The sequence below is a fragment of the Microchirus variegatus genome (genome assembly GCF_963457635.1).
Source record: "Microchirus variegatus genome assembly, chromosome: 5".
NCBI lineage: Eukaryota > Metazoa > Chordata > Actinopteri > Pleuronectiformes > Soleidae > Microchirus > Microchirus variegatus.
This window is the reverse complement of record NC_139806.1, coordinates 26917150-26939436: the sequence shown is the minus strand read 5'-3', so window position 1 is coordinate 26939436 and position 22287 is coordinate 26917150. Positions and strand designations below refer to the sequence as shown.

Sequence of the window (22287 nt, the reverse complement as noted above, 5' to 3'; positions counted from 1 at the left end):
CGACATCAGTGGCTGACTTCTGTAATGCTCTTGTGGCTGAATGGGAGCAAATCCCGGCAGCAGGGTTCAAAACATTGTGGAAAGCCTTCCCCAGAAGAGTGGAAGCTGTTCGAGGACGTATGGCGATATGTGCTGCTAAAATGGCATGTTGAGCAAAATAGCATTATTTAGTGCAGTCTAAAGCTGCTGCAGAACAGGCTCTGTCAAGCAATACTATCAGACCTGACTGAGGGAGCATTTGTGTGCATACAGCAGTGGCGCAGGGGCAGATGAGGCCTCCATTTGTCAAATGACCAAAATGTCACCCAGGGACATGAGGCCTAAACACAGAGTTAGGGTTAGTGTCAATCCTTCCTAATCTGCATTGTGTGAACTCATACGACAATGGCTTCCATGTCATGGGCATTATTTAGAAGTTGCACACTATAGTTCCATAAATTCATGACTTCATGATTAGCCTTAAATATTATATTAGATAAAGCCATCCTGGTTTTTTTTTGGTTTTTTTACTTGTAGTGATTAAATATTAACCAACATGATACATACCCAAATGAATAATTTTCTATTTTAAAGGATACAGTGCATTAATGCAATGACACGCGACTGCATCTATCGCAGACCTCAAAATAGTTCATCAGTTCGCAACAGTAGGGCGCCTGCTCGTCGTAGATTGTTTTCAACCTGGGGAGTAGAGAGGCTGGCCTAATCCTCGCCGTACACAAAGCAGGATATGTTTTGCAAAGCCGTTCAAAGACTCTAAATATGGAAGCAGTGGGACTTCACAGTGAATGTTTGGCAGCTCTGATGTGATAGATTTCCATACAGACTTAGTGCAGTTATACAAGCGGTTCAGATCAGGTCAGGAGTTTCTGCGGTTGTTTGCGTGGGTCTGAAGAGGTCACATCACACGGTCTATTCTCGATCTTTCTGCACCGCCGATTACGGGGCATCACTGTGAGGCAAAAGCATGGGAGGGTTTCCAACATGAATTAACTTTTGCAAGGCTAACAACTATGAATACTGAAAAGGTTAACGCCGCTGTGGGAGCACCCTTACTCTTATTCATTTTTGCAGATGCATTGAATTTTGGGGGCGACATGACCCTCTAATTTATCCGAGACAAACAGTTCTGGAAAGCTGTACGCTACAAATGTTCTGTGATATGGCGGCGTGTTTGATGCCTTACAGGGGGAAAAAAAAAGTTGTCACTTCAGCTTTTTTTGTGCCACATAAAAACTGTTCCTCGCCCTTCGCTACCTTACCATCAACAATGGCTGTAGGTTATGCACACACATGCACACAAGGTATTCAAAACAGCAGGGAGAGCGGAGGCTAACTGATTCACTATTCATTCCATGCAGGAACAATGTGATGTTGCACTGATGGCAGGAACAGTTGGGGGAAATTACCAGACTGCCACAGGCTGGACTGATTATTCTCAAAGACTGGATGCTCCATAATCCTCTTGTTTCTGAGGGAGGGAGGTACGGCCATAAATGCAGGAACTTTAATTAACAAAGCTTCAAAGGACGCCTGCATTTTGTCCATACTCCACGTGATAATACACACCAAGATGCATAAAATTACCAGTGCTGAGCACGTTCACGCTGGTTAACGGCGTCAATGTTAACGTATGGTGAGTTTCCATGGCGACTGACCGGAGAGAAAACGCTCGACGGCATGTTTACGTGACTCCCGATCGTTAAAATGAGTCTCAAAAGTAACGCTAAACTTTAAAAACAGAGGCACACATACGCAGTTATTTTCTTGATGTTGACTGAGGTAATTATAAATGATAACAAAGCCAAAGGTTTAAATTTGATTATTTGATAATTGGAGGTTCATTATCAAACACAAGTAGGCTTATAAATAAAAGGTGTGTGCTTCTGTGTTTGCGTAAAAGATATTCTGCCATTCAAATACGCTCATTGTTTTTTGCATTTTAACTGGAAATCAAGATGTGTGGCATTGTTTGGCATCTGTCAAGAAAAACAGCTGCTTTCTCATCTGAAGACAAAAAATATTTTGGATTCTCGTAACATTTCACAATGCAGTGCAGAAATTCACACGTTCGTCACACATTTAATATCCGAAAACGGCCTTATTTAGAGCCGACTCGACGATAAAGAAGGGTATGTTTTAGGGTGCAACTTTCGTGTGACGGACACAGTGGATGTGAGGAAGTGAAGTGAGATCCGCCCCCATGTTTCTTCCCCACTCTGCCTCGTCAACCGAAACCTGTGCCGTTTAAATTGTACAAAATGTGGTTCCAAGAGGACAAAAAAGTTCACAAACCAGTGTTCATTTCATTCGCCAGTTGCCACTAGGTGCTACGCAAATGCAAAGGGAAAAACAACCCAGTGTGGGTCACCTTGTCAAATGTTGGAAATTTAGCAGCATCTGACCCTGCAGTCAGAGGCGTCTACCCTTGTTTCCTTCCCTTTTTCCCCTCTAAAGTGAACCACATTTGTCCTTTTTTCCTCACGCATTAGCGTGACAAAATAGAAGGCAGACTGACACAGCCACCACCACACTCAGCGCCCGGCTATTTTTTGCTCTGAAATGACCCACCCTTGTCATCTTTCAGCACATTAGCGTGACAAAACAGAAAGGAGATTGAAGTGGCACCATCTGTGGGTGACAGAGGACGCAATGAATTGATTTTTACTGTCTGATGTGCTCCTTCACACTGTGCTGCCTTTTTTTCCCCCCCATTTCTTTTTGAACACTACTGACGACAGAATGAGTTAACAAATTAAAAGCTCAGTTCCTTATGTATCAAAAATTTATTGGAAAGGTTAAGTAGAAAACAAGTGTCATACTACATACAATACGCAACGAGCCATTGAGCCATGTGTGAATGCAAAGTTCTGAACCCATATTACTTTTTATATATATATACACATATATATATATATCAGAACTGCAACTAACGATTATTTTCGTAATCGATTAATCTGTCGATTATTTTCTCAATTAATCGATGAAACGTTTGGTCGATACAATGTCATGAAAAAAGCTCCAAACCGATTATAGATTATCAATATAGTTGGCTATTACTTTAGTAATCAATCAATAATCGATTCATCGATTCAGCTCTAATAAAGGTATATACACACACACATATATATATACACATATAATATATGTGTGTATATATATATATATATATATATATATATATATATATTATACTACACATAATATTATTATACACACATATATATACACACACATATATATATATACACACACAAATATATATATATACACACATATGTACACATGTATATATATATGTCTACATACATATATACACACATATATGTCTACATATATATATATATATATATACACACACATATATACATACACACATATATACATACATACACATATATATACACACACATATTTATTTATATACACATATATATACGTATATACATATTTATATACACATATATATGTTTTTATAAAGATGATATGTTGCTTATAACTGTAATTGTTAAAATGTGAAATAGCTCCCAAATAAAAATAAAAAATAAAAAACCAGACAATGAGATAATTCTTGAGGAACAGCGAAACACTGCCACGATCCAATGTACAACGATTTACTTTTACTTTTTTAATATTTAGATTTTACTCGGCACCAAATGACCAATAAATATGCGCAGGTATCAGACAGAGACAGTGCTGAATTGCAGCTCAAGCGCAGCTGATGTTATGGTATATGACATTTTACAGCGCGAGCAGCTGTAACTGCCGAGTATCAGCCTGTTAAGCAACTTCTTGTTAACCAGTCGGAGTGAGAACTGGGGCAAAGTGAGCCGAGTGTTCGCTGCAATCAATATGAGGTCTTTAAGTATAAACATGAAAGAAGCTTCTGTCTGATATACTGTATGACAAACATGACCTATGGGAGGTATAATGGGGGTTATATGGCTTTCAAGAAGCACTAATAGAGCTTTTAAAGCTTCAATTATAGACCAATCACTCTGGCGTGGGAGGTAATGTTACGTATGTTGGGCAAAGAGCTGCGTATATCCTCCGCTTCTATTGTTCAACAGGTCGGAGTTGAGGAGGAGGATGTGTGATGACAGGAACATGCTAAGTGGCTATGTGGGTGGTGCTAAGCCACTGCGCCATATCAGGTTTCAATATATCAATCTTCACACTTGGATCATAAACAACTGAAGTTAGTGTTCTGTTTTAAAAAAAGAAAAAGTGCTGAACTCGAGCTCTTGAATTTTCAATTCATACTGCACTGCTTCACTGTCACTTTCCCCTTTATGCACGGATATAATAGGGATGGGAATCAAAGGGTACGTCACAATATGATACACGGTCCATGATACCAATAACAACAATTCTGTGATTATCAAGATATTGCAAGACATTCATATAGCGAAACTTCAAGATCGGTCTAACTGAAGAGTTAAAAGTGCAGGATTTCTCCATTTATTCACAACAAAGTGCATAAAGTCCATGTATTGGACGTGGATGCGGCAACTCTTAATGTAGCTTTCTCCACTATTATCCCGCTGCGCACTCCCTCTTCTTCGGCCAGGTGACTTCCGCTCAAGTTTCCCTCATTTATTTGAATTTTATTCAAATTTATGTAACTAGCACAGCCTTAATGTATTAATTAAAATATTGATATTTGCTCTGGCTTATCGATTATCATATTGCACGAGATAGAAAGACAAACTAAATCACTATTTTGACCAACAATATGCAAAAACAATATGTTTCTTTATTTCTCCTGGATCCGGAGTAATTGTATAGCTACCATTAACTAAGTTATAACTAATTATACAAATGATCAAAATCAACAACCATGTGTCTAAATCATTGGTTCTCAAAGTGCGGCCCGGGGGCCAATGAATTACAGTTGATAGTTTTAATCCAGAAGCTACTAAGCTTGTTAAATGTTTATAGGACATTACTGGATACAGATCAATAAGTGTAAACAAAAATTCTGGGTATTTACCTGGTTTCTATATGGTGAATTTTAGTGTATTATTGGGTTATAAGCTGGTAATAAGCAGCGCCCCCAATTTACCCAGTAAATATATGTTAATAGAAATGTGTTTCTTGGTATTAACCTGTAATTAGAAGGTAAGAACAATGGTCAAAATACTGGTAATTACCCAGTAAATTATAAAGCGTTATTATATTAATGCTTAAATTACATTATATTAAAGCTTATGTTACTTAACGCTAAACTGTAGAACTGCAATCTGGTCATTAAAATTATTACAAATGGGGTTTCTGGTTTTTTTCCCTTTGGCGGCCCTCAGTCCAATGATGGGTTCCTAAATTGGCCCTCAGGTATCAAAACTTTGAGAACCCCTGGTCTAAATGGAGAAACAGAACAGCATGTAAAACGAATGGCATCAAAAACTTTCATTTAAATGTTTATATGTTCTTAAATAATTGGCGAATAGCTTTTTAAAGACCGGTTTCCTTTATATAATACATAGTTTATACATGATTTCAATTTCAATACAACACAGTTTCTGCTCCACGGTGCAGAATGCTGCTGCATAAACCTGCAAAAATGAAAGGCTATTTGGCCACAGCGGTGAATTCAATTTGAAAAGTTCGCAGATCAGGTCCAGTGCTTCCTGTCATTAGCATATCAGTGTCGGAGACATTCAGCTGCTGCAGCGTCACTGCTGTTTTTTTAGCACTGCACTGTTAAAATAACAATCGCTGGAGGCGGCGTGTCACATCGGCTGCACTAATTAAAATTAGCGTGCGCCCGCCGCTCGTCGTTGTCAACACTTGTCAAGAAGAGTTTGTGCGAGAGAAGATCCGTCACTGATGCAGCAACACCAAGACGACCGGCGAGCATTCCTTCAGTTCCAGAAACTGCAACAGAGTGAGACATCACGAGTGGATCACTGCTCGGGGTGGGATTCATATTAAATCAGTGGGTTACACTTGTAAACTTTATATTTCTGAACCACGACCTTCTCTATTTACATGACAGAGCTTATAAAACTTTGTGTGAGATTCACTTGTGTTCAGCCGTAACACACAGGCTATTTAATCCTGATTTAAGCATCATCACAAACATGTGTATTAAAGACCTATGGGACTAATAAAGAGACTGAGGCGGAAATAATAAAACACATAATGTTCTGCTTTCCATTTAGACAAATACTATCTGCTGGTAAACGCCTCCTCATTTCCTTTAACTATAGAAAAACACATTATTTGATAAAATGTTCATAGCACCCATAAAGTTCTTATGCCCTTTTATACGCTCTTAAATTGGTTCTTGTGAAAAACGTGAGCGTCAAACCATGAGCTGACATTAGCCTCCTCCTGAGAAAACAAAAATCCATTACTGATCAATTATGGATGGATAACTACCATGTCACCCCGAGTAAACACTTTTAAAAGGTCAGTCGCCCCTGAAATGCACAGACTTGAAGTTTTTGTTTTGTTCGTTCTTTATAGAAACCGCCATTTTGCTGGTATTATGTCATCATAATGTTGAGATAATCCATGTCTTTCTGCAATCAGTCGCCTACAGGGAGAATTAGATAAAGTCAGGTCAACGCCGAAAATGCCAGACAACCGATCAATACAAGTTTGCTGGACTAACCGCTTCTGATCCTGGAAGAAAAAAAAAAAATTCTTACGTGGATTAACTGGCTCCTTCGCCCATTTTCATTTTCAGTCAAGGAGGCATTAATCTGACAGCCAAGTGAAGCCCAGTAAATACTACAAAACTTCAAAGCAGCAGGCAGCACGCCGTTGGAACGCCGGCCAGGTTCAAACACGTCTGATCGTCTCTATTTTCAGGCAGATTTACAAAACCCAGCCCGTGGCGTTTTTAAACAAGTTTCAGTAAACCCCGAAAATACAGAGCTCGCTTATTCATGGTCCAACTGGCAATTTTTAGCGCGTTTAAATTTGGATCCGCCACTTAAGTGTAGTATTTTAATACAAGTACGGCCTTGTGTTATTTTAGACACGCGTTACAAAGCGACTGTCCTCTTTGGATATCAATTTGTCATCTTCACTTTTATTACTATTTAATTATTTCACTGCTGCAATGTCGGAATCAGAATCTGAATACTTCATTAATGCCCTGGGGACGATTGGCTACAGTCGCTCCATCCAGATGAAATAACACAGACAGAATAGGAACATTGGTATAAAAAAGGCAAAAATATATTAAGAATAGGTATTAATTATAAACGTAACATATGTTCTTTGTGATATATATAAAAATATACACTATGAATAGTAAATTATACGCTAATAGTAGCGTTTATTAGGCCTGAAATTATTAATAATCAACTATTTTGAAAATTGATTATTCAGGTTGATGTTGTTTCCTAAAGAAGTTTCTGTTTCTGTGATTTTTCAGATTCTTAAAGGTGCCATATGTAAGAATTCAAATTCAAAATACCGAGGTCTTTTAGGCTTTGTTTTCTGACGTAACTGGCAACCCGTGGTTGCTCGGCATCTGAGACTCTACCGACTGCAATGATTGGTAGACGGCAGTAGGTGGCGCCACATGCCAAAACATGATTTCAAAACATAAACATGATTTGCAGTCTGCAAATGATTTTTTTTTATTGCGAATATTTTGTCTGTACTGCTGTTGTTGGTGAGTTCAGTTTGTTATATGAACATTATCCCTGAGTCTCTGTGACATATTAGGAGGATTTTATGGCCAGTTGCTTTAGATTTATCACATAATGCACCTTTAAATGTGAATATTTCTGGTTACTTTGCTCCGTATGACTAAGAAATGATTAAAACACAGAGTCATTTTGGTTTGTGGACAAAACAAGACACTCAAGAACATCGTCATTTCCAGGTTTGACAAACGCCGATCCATATTTCTCTAAATTTTTCAAAAATGTTCTGACATTTTATGGACCAAACGATTACTTGATTAATCGATTATGAAAATAATCGGCAGTTGCAGCCCAAGTATGGATATTGGACGTCACGGTTCAAGTCATAGAAATAACTGTGTGTACATATTTAGTCTCAAGTTCCTATATTTCCTGCAGTCTTTCACCTCCCACACAGCACAGAAGCTTTTTAGTTGCACTGGATTTTTTTTTTGTCAGATTCTCCGCAGTGTAAATGTACATACAATAGTGACCTTTGGCATTTAATATAATTACTGCAATACCCGTTCAAAACGTTGTACGAGTACTGTCTGCTCTAGTGCTACATGAATGAATTAAATGAGAATTCTCATTGTAACTATACTGGCTGCATTACTCGGATGACACATCATGGCCTTGATTCACTCACACATTCACACCCAGTCAAACACTGCTGGCACAGTCATAAGGAGCAATTTTGGGTTGCGCGCCTTGCCCTGAGGACACATTGGCGTGTAGACAAGCAGAGCTGGGAATCAAACCATCTACCTTCTGGTTAAAAAGGCGACTCCAGTTCCACTGAGCACACAATACAATAGATTTCGAGCAATCCGTGGGGGAATCCAAGTGACAACACACACACAGCCACTTGGACCCTGCCACTGAACTTGAAATGGATGGACAAACGGCAATTTCAACGCAGCAGCTCATCTTGAGGTCAAAACCAGTTCAGAGCCCTGACCTGGCAAAGGAGGCCTGCTGCATGGCTTCTGAGTGTCGTTTTGTACAACATAGTTCTGGGGGGGGGGGAGCAAGGTGCTTTGCTTTCGTCCTCTTTGGCTGGACAAATTGGCATCTGTACCTCCTGCAGGAAGTGATTTCTCCCCGAGTGCTTGTTTGGATGTGAGTGCTGAAGGGAGGTCAAGAGAATTTACTTGTCAATGTGTTTTTGGGGGGTGGCGTGTGGGGGGGGGGGCGGTTTGAAAACAAACCATGATACAAGGCAGCTGCAACATGATTGCCTTTCATTATACATGAACTACATCTATCGCTGCTTTTCTTTTTGCGTTTATCCATGGGAGTGGGAAAGAATAAATAAATAAAAAAAACGACATCACCAAGGCTGCAGCTTTCAATTGTAAAAATTCAGAGAGTCGTATTTATGTATTGCTAATTTAAAGCGATTTCCTTTAATTATTCAGCATGTGAATGTGATTCCGTGCCTTCTTTTAGATAAAGCACAAGGGGACAAACTCACACTGAACTGGATTCGAAGTCTGTCAGATCAGAGCCTGATGAAGAGCAGGGGGTGGTTTGTCCTACTTGCTGAAAAACTCTTGTTTCCAAATAAATTTGTTCTGGCCTACAAACAAAACTAATTTACACCCATTTCAAGTGACTATTTCTCAGTGGTGGGAATATTTATTATCTTCACCTGTTGTTTAAAGGATTTTCCCATTATATGGGGTTTATCCTGCAAAAAAAAACACCCATTCATTCTGTTGCTTTGCTGCAACGGAAGAGAAAGTGAAGCTATGAGTTTGTGTAAAACAACCATGAACACAAAGCTCCTCATTCTCAGCCAAGGAGAAGGACAAACTCGGGCTCGCAGCAGAGGGCAGGACAGAATAGCAGAGCATCCACCAGAGGTTCTTTTTGAGTCAGGAGAAAACCCTGAGTTAATATTTGTATTAGTTCTCTGGGTAAACAGCAGAACATGATGACTTGATCAGGATCTCGCCTACCTAATATGTAATGAAAAAGCTGCAGTAAATGATTCCATTCACTGACGCCGTTATTCAACGCTTCTAAAATGCAAAGTATTTCTTTGCTTATGATCAATTCAATCTATAGGAACACACACAAAAAAACTATAAAGTGTATAACAGGAATCAGCAAAGTTTAATCGGTTCAAATCCACGCTGATGATGTCACACCACCAGGAAGTGGGCAGTAAAGGGTTAACTTCAAGACCAGGGATGGGTCAACATATGGATTTGTTGAGTTATGGTCATTGTGCAATGCGATAAATTGGTGTGTCAGGGTAAATATCTATATTTAAAGCAGTTTCACTTGCCGTGCATCACTACTTCATGTCTTGGCTTGGGCGGTTAAGTTATTATTGGTATCATGGACCATGCACGGTACCGAATTTCATGAAACTAACTAAATCATCATCGATGCATTGATTTATTAGCAATATGTACATGTATAACTGGGCAGTATTTATCTAAATATTGATCACAATTAGTAAATAAATGGCAATAGTACCAAGTACAACGTACTAAGGATGCGTGGATACAATATTAACGGTCCAAATCTAGTCAAAATCACTACATCAGATAAAGTATGTAAATAAAATTAAGCATTTTAGCCGAGTCACGTTGTAGGACTGCTCATTTCTTCATTACTGGAGAAGAATATTCGTTCCACAGTTGGAGAATTATGTCTTTGAAATTGCTCGACATGGGGATAAACGCATCGGCACAAATGTGTTGTTAACAGCGTCATAGTTTAAAAGGGTGTGAAATGACTTGCATTGGACTGATATTGGTGATAATGTTGATATCGGTGTCCACCCCTGCTCTGCAAACTGAAACACATGGAGTAAAGAAGGCCCTGAAAATGTTCTGGTTTGTGATCTTAAGTAGTATTAAATGTTACTTCATCAATTGTGCGACTAAATTTGTGGCAATTTTAAGATCCATGTGCATTTGCTTGATCGTATGAACTACTATTTTTCAAATACTCCAGAATGAGCCCTTCATATGCAAATCAGGAGCCAGGTCAGCTCTACAGAGGCCTCCATTTTGGACTGCCATGTTTTTACAGGAGCCCACAATGGACAAACTTCACATCTTTTGAGTTTTTGTGCCAACTGAAGGCTACATAAGTTCTCCAACACACTTGGAAAGGAAGTGCTGAGGTGAGGGATATTCAGCTGCAACCCATATTTTACACACTATATCTTTTATCATTTATAGTGAAGGTTCTTTTGTGTTACAACAAAAAAGGGCATTGGTCCAGAGGGTCACAATAACAGACAATTATTATTATGAATAGATACAATACCCTACCTATGCAATAGCTCATTGTTCATCACTGATGAGGAAACAAACTGTACCCGATATGTTTGCTGGACCACTACAATAGCTCACAGGGGTATCGTTCGCTATTTAGTTCGCATTCATACGAAAGAGAGCCTGATTGAGACACTAAAGAAAAAACTATGGAGGTATGTCGCAACCATGCAATCTAGGAATTTCTCACAAGGGCCCCATTGTTCTTCGTTCACAGGTAAGACTTTACTCCGCAGATTCCAACTAGGACACAAAGAAAACGAGATGGTGCATTATTGTGAAGTGGTTGTCTGGCATCGGCGCGGAAAATATCAGTCAAGGCGAGACTCGCGAAAGATGAGACAAAGGACGAGAACTGAGCACAGCGAGGAGACGTGATCCAGCTCCGTGGCAGGCAGTGCAACAGCCTGAAGGGTCTCATCAGTAACAAATTCACTGAAATGTAATACAAGCTGGAGTGTTATGTAAAATGAAAGATGGGAGAACCCAGATCACTCAAGCCTGCTGTGCTCCGATCGCTGATGCATATACCTGTATTGTATTCAGAAGGGCATTCATTTCCCCTCTGATGATTACAACGGAACACCAGCTGTATTGTTTATTTGGTTGAAAGCACAAATGATATGCATTGATTCCTTATTCATTCATTGTTGAACTCCGCATTGTATCTATGAATGCGGGCAAAATGGGCCCAATTACAGGCGGCGATGGCTCCCTGTGTCTCCACAGCGGAGCAAGATGATAAAGGCCTCAAAACTGGGAGGAAAGGAGCAATCAAAGGCCACTTGTTGTCCTTTGTAAATTCAAAAAGCGGAATGGAAAACATTTCTTGCTGTGAATGACAATTGTTCCCTTGGGACTTCAGATTAGATTATTAAACCGCATGCGTGAACTAAGGATTCCACCTTCTCTGTATTGTTGGAAGTGCTCCATAAGCCACTACCGAGACATAGAACGATCAGTTCATCAATACATAATACATCACACAAGTGAATGAATTACATACTTTTTTATAATCTTTTAATCTGACTGTTCGTGGATCCAATGGTCGATAGCATAACAATAGATATGCTATCGAATAGACGTACAGGAATGCTGATAGCAGATTAATTGGCCAATAGCCCCCTGAGCCTAATCTCCATCATAAATGCAAAATGGCTGTCACAGTTCCCCATCCAAACTTAATAGCATTATTAATGACATTAAAAATATACTAAAGTGAACAATTTCTGTATTGATGTCATATTGAAATTAGTAGTTAACTTACAAAATATCTTATTGAAGCCAAATAATCAGCTTAAACGATTAATTGGTCAACCACAACTAATCATAGTACAGGTTTCAGCCTTTTCATGATTATGGTCATAATACCATGTACATTTGACCCTTTTTTAAAGCAGATATTGGAAAGTCACGCAGACAAATGAAGACTCTAAACACAACAACAAATGCACATCCCATAGAGTGTTTGTATAAATGAACGCAGTCGTCCTGTTGTAAAACAAAGTCCCGTTTTGAGGCCTTGAGATTCGCGATCTGACCGTCGCCACAGGTTCTCAGACGTGTGCTTCAGAAGACGACTGAACCTAGCGATTGAGACCATTTACTCATCGAGAAAAGGGTTATGGCCATTATAAATCAAGTAAGAAGTCGGCTTACAGTTCTTTTTGCTACCAGCTGAGTTGCCCCCTGGTGGTAAAATCATCTAATCTGCAGCATTAGGTCATTTGCAGATCTCAGCGATGAAGATGGGGTCGTTCTTTGGCGCGTATGTGAACACAAACACCGTCAAAAGGCTTTAAACTTCAACATTTCCCATTCCTGCAGGCAAAGACTGCAGCATATATCCCGTTATTGACCTTAATCCCCGAATGAAAACATGGGGTTAATATTTTAAACTTTTGAAAAGAAAAACGTGCCAACGCAATAATCTACCGCATCACATCGCAGATCTCGGCGGCATCACCTTTGCTTGTCCGCTCAGTAACCGCAGACTTAGAACAGAAGCACGCTGACCCCGATGTGACCTCGCCAGGAAATAAAACACAAACTTTCCCAGCTGTGGGGGAGCCGGCGTGTCAAGAGAGTGGTGTATTGGCAGCTATTTATATAAATGTTTAGAGCACATCTGACGGCACGGAACGCTGTGTTCACATTTTAAACAATCAGTTATTGGAGAACATAGAGGGTTACATAATTAGAATAATCCTTCTTTGAATACAAAATAGATTCAACAGCTGCAACAATAAAATGCTTTTATAGCAACGCCTGAGCAATAATAATATAATTTTACAGAGTCTTTACATACTTGTAACAGTACTTTTACACAGATGTGAACTCTTCCTTCACTGCTGCTGTAAATAATAATTTTCAAATTAGATATCCCCCCCCCCCCCATCTTTTATGGCCACCAAGATAACAAATGAAGCTAATTTTCCTGCAGGATTTTTCACTTTGAAAGGTGAAAAACAGGAGGGATTACATCCATTAGTATGACTGAAGGCTTTTAATGTGAGTTTTTACTGAATGTACTTCAACAAGAAGAAAAAAAAACTCCAAGAATAATAATATGACACGACTTAACAGTAATAGGTAACACGGCGGAGGTGCGCTGCTCTGCTCAAAGTAAATACCTTATTTTCTATTCATTTCCTATATTCATGGATTAAATGAAGGTAAATAAAGAGACGTTACGTCGTGAAAACGACAACATTATTACCGACAACTGCACAGCAATTTAAAAAAACAAGCCGCAGATGCATCGAGCAGCCGCGTTTGTGGAGGGAAAACTCCACAGGGGTTCCCGCGACAAAAGCGAGGCGATTATAGATCTCATTCTCAATCTTATTCTACATGGACTCACATCTATTACTTGTTGTACAATTTATTCTTTTTTTTTTTTTTTTTGCAGTTGTTACGATCCTATTTACATTAGTGTGTAAATGATGATTCTTGATCAAAATTCAGCTCAGCATTTTCTTTACAGTGTGATTTAATCCCAGCTGTCAGTGATGGTCAGAGGAGCTTCCATGTGTGAGACACACGGGGCCATTTTCACTCGCCTGGGGCTGTGCTCTCATGTGTTGTTCTGCTCAAAAGTGTGTTGCCAGTTCACAGGCAGCTGATGACGCATTGATTCCAATCAGCCAATCTGATTTAATGAGATTACATTGAAGTTTTTTTTTTTTACCCCCCAGAAGTTTGGTACAGCAGCACTTTTTAAGTCCCGCAATTTGACAGATGACACAAACAAATTGAATTGGCTGATGGCGACACCTATAACAGAAGTGCCGCTCGCGAAAGTGTTGGGATGTTCGCAAAAGAGGAATGAGCAGGCTGTTGTGCTCAGGAGAGAGGAATAAGCGGGGGAAATGTAAGAGAGAATTTTTTGAAGAATGTCACCAGGAACTGGAGATTGTTCCCCCGTGTGGTTAAAAATTTGGTTTTTAAATCAAATCTGCGTCCCTTAATGATTTATAGATCGTTCCAAGCAGCCCATAAAAGTACTAAATTGATCCCTAGGGAACTAGTACATCTTCAATAATAAAATATAACAAATATTAATGAATAAAGATGCTGTTTTCACAGTCTGCATATCAAGTAAACAAATCTGCGGTGGAGTGCACCTTTATATTGAAATCATGAGGTAACATAAAGCTCGTCAGTGACATGACATGACTGGACTTTAATCCGTGAATAAATGCATCGCAGTGTTCAGCTACATTTCCCCCCCGCTCTATTATTCTCCTCCTTCTCCTGGTGATATGCTGATTCCTGTGACGAGTCAGCGTTTGTTTGGAGTAAAGAGAAGCTGACAAGACTCCACCAAATGATGCAGGGATGCTTTTTTGCATTCACCTCAGAAGCTTTGCTTTTTTTTTTTTTTTTTTTTTGCATGCCCATTATGTAAATGCGACGCAATCATAAATATTCAGATGTCACTTGAATTTAACTCATTTCACTTCAGTGGCAAAAGCACAGTCTAATTCGATACCTAGGCCAGTGGGCCACTTTCTGGAGAGCAGATTGCCACCGACGCCTTGGCAGCCCTCCCGCTGCCCAAAATCTCGAGAGATTTGGAATCGGAGCGGCCCGACTTGACATCCCATCAGTCGGCGGATCACTAACAAGTAGGCCATAAACCTTTTTTTTTTTTTTTCCCTTCTTTGATTACGCTAAGTACACTAAGTGCACGGAGGCCAGATGCGACCCAGCCCAGTCATCTGTCGACTTGCCAGCAGACTCACTGTAGACGAGGGAGCGGCAGAGGGGGAGGGGGAGGGGCAGGAGGCGGAGAAGAGGGAGGGATGGAGGGGGAGGGGGGGTCACTTGGGGTCCACTCCCTTCAGGAATATAACCATTGTTCTCCATTACAGCCGGGTAAAGCTGCTGGGGGGTACAGATGGAGAACAAGTCCATTTCCACACCTGTTTTCCAGCAACAGAGCTGCGACTGGTTTGACTCGGAGCCAAGCCACGCTGAGCCGAGTCCGACGCGGCTTTTCTTTGTATCCGAAGCAGCCGATTGTTTACGTCGCGGAGAGATTTTTCACAGCTCAATACGTTGACGTTTTTTGTAAATTGCCCAATCGCAATTACGTTGTTGTTGTGAGAGTCATTTTGATGGAGAAGCAGCTTTTCAGTCTAAAACTAAAAGATAAATTCAGTCACATTGTCACAAATGCAATGCAATCTTATGTTGAGCTGAAATAATCATATCCGTTCCATTAACCCTAAATATTCACACTTCGGAACCGGTCACGAAAGAATGATGGTGATTATTAATCAATGACTAAATATTTGTCAATGGTAAAAATAACTGATTATTTAGTTTGAGCGAGTTTTCAGCTCCTTAAATGTGAATGTTTTCCAGTTTCTTTGCTCCATGTCAGAAAGAAATCAGTAAAAACTGAATAACCTTGTTTTTTCTGGTTTAGGAAATATCGATAAACATTTTATAAAATTTCTTGACCCAAACAAGTACTTGATTCATCAAGAAAATAATCGTTAGTTCCTGGCCTCCGCGAACCTGTTACCAGCTCCATCATCCGATATCCACGCAACTTTATCTCAATTTTAAAGTTTGTTTCTCTACAGTTATTCTCACCATTCAAGCCCCTAGAGATTTCTGGAGATGTTGCCAACCCTGTTTTAGTTTTTGGAAACAATGCTGTGAACGGGTTATGGTTTTATTTTTATGGTTCCCTACAATGTACCAGTTTGACGACCAGTGTTCAATGCAAACGTTTTCTGAAGGTCCAACTTTGTCGCATTAAATTACTGCAAAAGGGAAACGGCCAAAGTTGACGATAACGTCCACGTTACAGCGACTCTTTGTGGATGCTTGTGCAGTGAAAACACAGGACTACAAGTTCATGAAAAAATCATTGGCAAAAATCCATAACAATGTTCAAGGTTGCTACATATACTGTCTAACGCCACAGACATTATCACTGCAGCTATAGCACTTACAATTAAAGCAAAGTAATGGACAAATACACTCAACGTATAATTGTTTCATTTCATATTATATTACCAAGAGGAACATGAATGACTAATTTAGTAGACTATTAATAAGAACTCCTGGCATGTCGGCTTAATGAAGTACCAGACCAGGTCTGAGTCTGTGAACCAGAGTGACGATTGATTGGATATATTTGGGTTTTTTGGACTGTTGGTCCAATAAAACAAGCAATGTGGAAATTTCACTTTGGCTATGTATTATTTTTTATTTCATCAGCCTTGACTACAATCATTTTAGCTGCAGGGTTTCACAAAGAAAAAGATGAATATTTATCAAATATGCACAATGTTAGACTTTATTGAACTTTGCTTTTTTATTAAGTAACAGCATTATAGCTAGAATTAGTTCTAATCTTAATTGTTCAATACATTTTGGTCAAATCGGATCAGATTCAGCATTTGCTCCACGTGGTTTTTTAAATATCAAGTTTTACCATCCTCTCTTTTCTCTCGTACATTATCCAGAAGAAGCAATGCATATGTTGTGAAGAGCACAACAGGCGTTAAAGTGTAAATGGAGGATCATGTAGCCAGGAAACTGAATGTGAAACGAGCCATCGAGTGGATGTGGTGGATGTAAACAATCACGACTACATATCTAAAAAGGTAAATGAAAAGAAACTGCCGGCGACATCGTGAAGACCGAGAAATAATTCAAGTACACAACTATAGATTTTCCGTCAAAATGCCTTTTCTCAAGTGACATCTCTGATATTGGCCGGGTTTACGATAATCAGTCATCCCATTGTCACCTTGTGGCTGTAAAAATGTCAGCCCGCGCGGCCGTCTGCCTTCAGCAATAATCAGCTTTACGCCATAATCAGTGGCGTTGCAGTAAACACAATAATCAAGTGAACTCAGGCCAGCAACTGCCGGATATACAGAAAATAGATGTGTTCAGCAATGTATTAATTTAAGCCTTGTACGTGATACCGACAAAAATAAATAATCCCCCTGTAGCACGCCAGTTAACAATGGTGTGACAACAATGGCGGATTAAGTGAACACATGTTGCACTGCTACAGAGTAATAAGTTCCAATGGGATCTACTTACTCCTGTCCACTGTCTGAAGAAAGCATGACTGCATTGAAAGGGGAGAAAACTTTGAAACAGACGGACACCATCGTGTCTTCATCCACTGAAATGGAACATAAAGTGGACAAAAAGGTCATCGACGATAAGACTTTGAAAGACACATTTGGCTGGGATTCCGTTAGATTTCCAAGACGCAAAAATGAGCTTAAATAGGAAATTAAACTCTGCCGTCAAGCTGCAGCTTCTAGCAACACCAAGCAATGTGACAATGTGACGCCAAAGTGTCGTCTAACCCAAGTGGATAATGAACAATTACTCGATTAATCAATTGTTAATCGATGACTAAATTGATCGTCAACTATATTGATAATCCATTCATCGGTTTGAGGGTTTCCTCATTGGTAAAACAAGATTTTTGGTTGATTTTACCTTCTAAATGTGAGTACTTTTCTGGTTTATTTGCTCCATATAAACAAAGAAATCATTTAAACCTAATTTTTGGTTTGCGGACAAAACAAGACATTTGAAAACATTTCCAGGTTTGATTGACATTTTTCAACATTTTATGCACCAAACTATTACTCCATTAATCAAGAAAATACTGATGACAAAGATTGATTTTTTTTTCTTCATCCAAGGTAAAATTTGCCATTTTTTAACCTATTTATGGGCAGAAAACGTCCAACCCTTCTCCAGGATTTAATTGTAATAGTTCAAAACCCCATATCCAACACCCCAACAGGAAAAGGCTGCGATTAGAAGTCCATGAAAAGCACTTTGACCAAAACAAAAACACCAAGCAACCAAATCCACATCGTGTAAAACACAAAAATCAGACCACAACCACTTTATCTTCATGCTAAAGAAGAAAACTACAGTGTGATATGTTGTTGAATTAATGCCTAGCTTCATGTACACAGTTATACAAGATCACACAGGAACCACGCCAACCGTTATCTCCAGTATATCCACATACATAACAAGTCTTCCTCTGTGAAGTAGGTCAAATTGAAGTCATGCAAAGACACATTTTCCCCCCACATTCTCCCTCACACACACACACACACACACACACAAACAGTCCCTGCTCTCACCTGCACTACGGCCCTGTTACCTAACATCACAAAAATGAAAGCAGAGATGCTTTTCCTCGCTGTACCTGAGATAGATTACCTAACCCAACTTTTCAAGTCTCAGCAGGCTCGTGGTCAGAGGTTGCTGCGTTCGCACTCTTTCCAAAAACAGCTGTACAGGGGCCACGTACTCTGTGCTCGGAGCGTCTCATCTGCATCGCGATCGCTACAGATTTCCACGCATGAGAGAAATTGTGTAAAAATGACATGCATTAGAATAATATACCACCCACATACGTTACAACAGAGTACAAGAAAAGCCTGCATGGGCGTGATTATCATCACAATCACACTCAGCACTGGATTATTCCAGGTGTTTTTTTTTTCTCGGCTTTTCTGTGAAAGAACTAAACAAAATTAATTCAAACGCATAAACCTATTATCTGGAATTCATTACAGATAGTGAAACTTGGCAGAGCATATAATCGCAAAGTATCTCTGTCACAAGCAATTCAAACTTCATTATTCGCAGGAAGCCAAACAGACGCATGGCTGAGTTTGCACTACCACTGTGTGCACGCACACGTAATTAGGATATGAAACTGTATGCATGATGTGTTTCAATGTGTATTTGTACATTAATGTTTATACTTTATAAATGTTTAGACCCACTTTGAGTTGCCTTCAAAATTATTTTGCGACCGGGGATCCTTGATAACCACATGACCAACGTTATCTCTGGAGGTGCACTATCCACCCTGCAGCTCTCTGAAGCGACAGCAGCCAGTCAGACGTGGCCAACTGTGAATGCCTTTTCCCCGTGAATCCATTTCATTTGTGTGTGTGTGTGTGTGTGTGATGACAGTTTGTGAGCCTGTGCAACTTATTGTCCATTGTCAATATTTTTTAGTTTTCCATGCTTTTTTCCCCTGACAAAAAAAAACGAAACTTCCATTTTACACGAATTGGCAAATAAACAAAGCCTATACACTAAAGACGTGAGCATAATATATGGGTAAATAATTGATGACGCTTCTGTGCAGGCGCCCTGAGCTGTGTTTGAAAATCAGTGGAGCCATTTCCATGGGAGGTTCAGAGAGCGGCACTGCCCACCGTCCACAGCACGGAGCTTTACAGGGACCGTGAAACTGGCTTGTGCCAATCATTATATCACTGTGCGCGCATATTTTTAATGGAGAAAAACGCTGTCATGGATTAAGCCCGGCGGATAATCCACAATGTGACAAACATGGACATCTGCCTCCCTGTCACTCCTTACAATTAGAGGCTCCAACTCAGCAAAAAAGGGGATTTGTGTTTGCACGGAGCAGATTTTTCCCGCAGAGTAACTTGAGTTTGGCATAATTCATGACAAGATGTGATGAAACGCACCACAGATCTATACTTTCACCAGTTATGCAATTGTGTATAAGCTGCTTTCTACTTTCTTGCAGCATGTGTGTGTGTGGTGTGGATAGAGGCTGATTTCCCCCCTCCACTCCCTACATTTTCATCATCGTAGGGAATAAAACAGGAATAATACCATACAGGGATGAGCATTTCACAACTAATCCAAGAGCATCAACACCAAAAAAGCGATTAAAAAAAGTGCACAATTAGAGATCACTCCATCCTGTCTCCTTGTGTCTGTGTGGTATAGAAAACGTGTGTGCTTGTTCCGCAGCCCGCCAACTCACTCACAGCATCCCTCATCCTTTTCAAAGCCACAACAGCATTAAAAGAGGAGAGGGGGGAAGGGGGGGGCAACAACGACAAAACACGTTGCAGTTTCCAACACCACCAGCTTCCTCCCTGTAAAGCATCTATCCGACTACACCCCGTAATGGACCACTCTTTCATGTTTGTGTGATGCAGCGAATCCAGTCACGATACCGTGATAACACAGCCCCGGATCTCCAATGAAAAAACCGTGCAATTTATTCTTCCCATGGTTACCAGCAGCGCTGCATGTGTAGTAAAGGAGCAACAGAAGACGTGGTTCTTACTACTGTGCGATGCTCTTTAATTCGGCATCCGTCCAAAAACGCAGGGTAGCACTTATATTATTGAATGTTGCACTTTACAACGCGTCCGCGCGCGTGTTATTGCACAGCCTTTCAATGAAATACGGAACCTGAACACACGTAGTGGACTAATTGTAAAGAAACACGTTATAAACGTGCAATGTGTGCATTTTTCTTGGCTATTTTGGAACCGAATATGAGCAAAAGCACCAGCGTTATTGACAACTGTTGAGTTATGCTCTACTTTGACGGAATAATCTCACTACGCAACGTCTACTTAAAATTGACAGAATTCTGAATGGACTTCGGCGCTCTCTGCTGCACTTTAACGCATCGCTGTTTCTTCCCCCCCGTGATTTACAGCAGTGCTTCGGACACACACACACACACACACACACACGCTATAAAAGTGACCAAGCAAGCGGAAAGACCGAGAGGAAAAACCGTGACCAACGCGTCTTTGTGTCGAGGACAGAAGGAGCAAACACTGCGTGTCCTCGCACACCACAAACCGGCAATATTTAACTCAGAGTTGTGCAGCGATTTCATCAAACTCATGTATGTTTTTCCAACAGCGCGTGTGGAAACGATTGCGCACACAAAGCGCACATAAAAACCCCTTTTATTCCGCTATTATTCCGCACTTCAACTTTACGCACAGTTAGGTTTCCTTGCCTCAGCAACATCTAAACATCTAAATGTTCCGCTGCGCACGGTCAAAGGAAATTCCTCCAACACGCTGCTGCTGCTGTTTAAAAACACACAACACACAACACACTCCTCCGTGTGCAAAGGGAAATCTGCGAGGGAAGTGTTTATTCCGTTAAAGGCGGTGGGGGAAAAAGTCCTACCTTTATGAAGAGCCGCTTGAAAGAAGAATAAAAAGAGAATAGTCGCCAGAGAGCCGCAGCCTGCGTTCGCCATGTTGGACACCTGCTTCAGTATGGTAGAGAGAGGCAGCTTCACCTACAGCTACAACGGGACTCCGTTTAATGACATGCACGAGGGGAGGGGACCGTTTACCACCAGTCTTCATGTTATTTATTGTTTTCTGTATGGAAACATATACAAGTCGAGATGGCTCCAATCAATTTCAGTTTTGTGTGCCAACAATGACATATGACAGGAGAAAAATAAACAAATAAATAAAACTAGGAATTCTGTTGTTTATTTTAAATGATGTTTGTGCGCAGGGGCGGACCTGGCCATTTCGGTGCCCTTAGTGAAATTGGGATTGTTGGCCCCCTTGATTCCTAACATATTTGTATTTAAGATTATGTGACTTTTTTTTTCTCTTTACCGATTAAGTCTAAGCTGCCAGAAATCACTCAAATGACTTAAGTAATTTGGTATTTTTTTGCTTTTTTTTAACAATTAAAGGGCTATAAATGATCATGCTAATAAATGCTTTTGCCCATTTTTTCCAGAATAACTTTCAATATCTGGCAGTGAAATTAAGTTGAAATTTGAACAGTATAAAACATTTTTTTAAAGTATATACAAAATAATGTAAGCTTACACATTTGTTTTGCTCTCAGAACTCATTAGGATCTGAATAGATCTGCATAATATCAAAATAGTACTTGCACTATATGAAGAAATCAACATATCAACCCATATAGTTTAGTTGCTTGCTCTCTAGTCCCCCCGGTGGCTATGTGGACCTTAGTAAACTGCTTATTTGCTC

At 40.0% G+C, this 22287-nt stretch overlaps 1 protein-coding gene across 1 annotated transcript in view; it reads right to left on the bottom strand.

The window, feature by feature from the left end:
- cadm1a (cell adhesion molecule 1a) overlaps positions 1 to 21524 on the bottom strand; it is a gene marked incomplete at both ends in the record, with an annotated part of 408015 nt that extends 386491 nt beyond the window's left edge. The window contains one exon of the mRNA XM_083889853.1: positions 21452 to 21524. Coding sequence (XP_083745979.1) covers positions 21452 to 21524 — 73 coding nt within the window. The remainder of the gene's footprint in view (positions 1 to 21451) is intronic.
- Between the last annotated feature and the right edge of the window lie 763 nt (positions 21525 to 22287).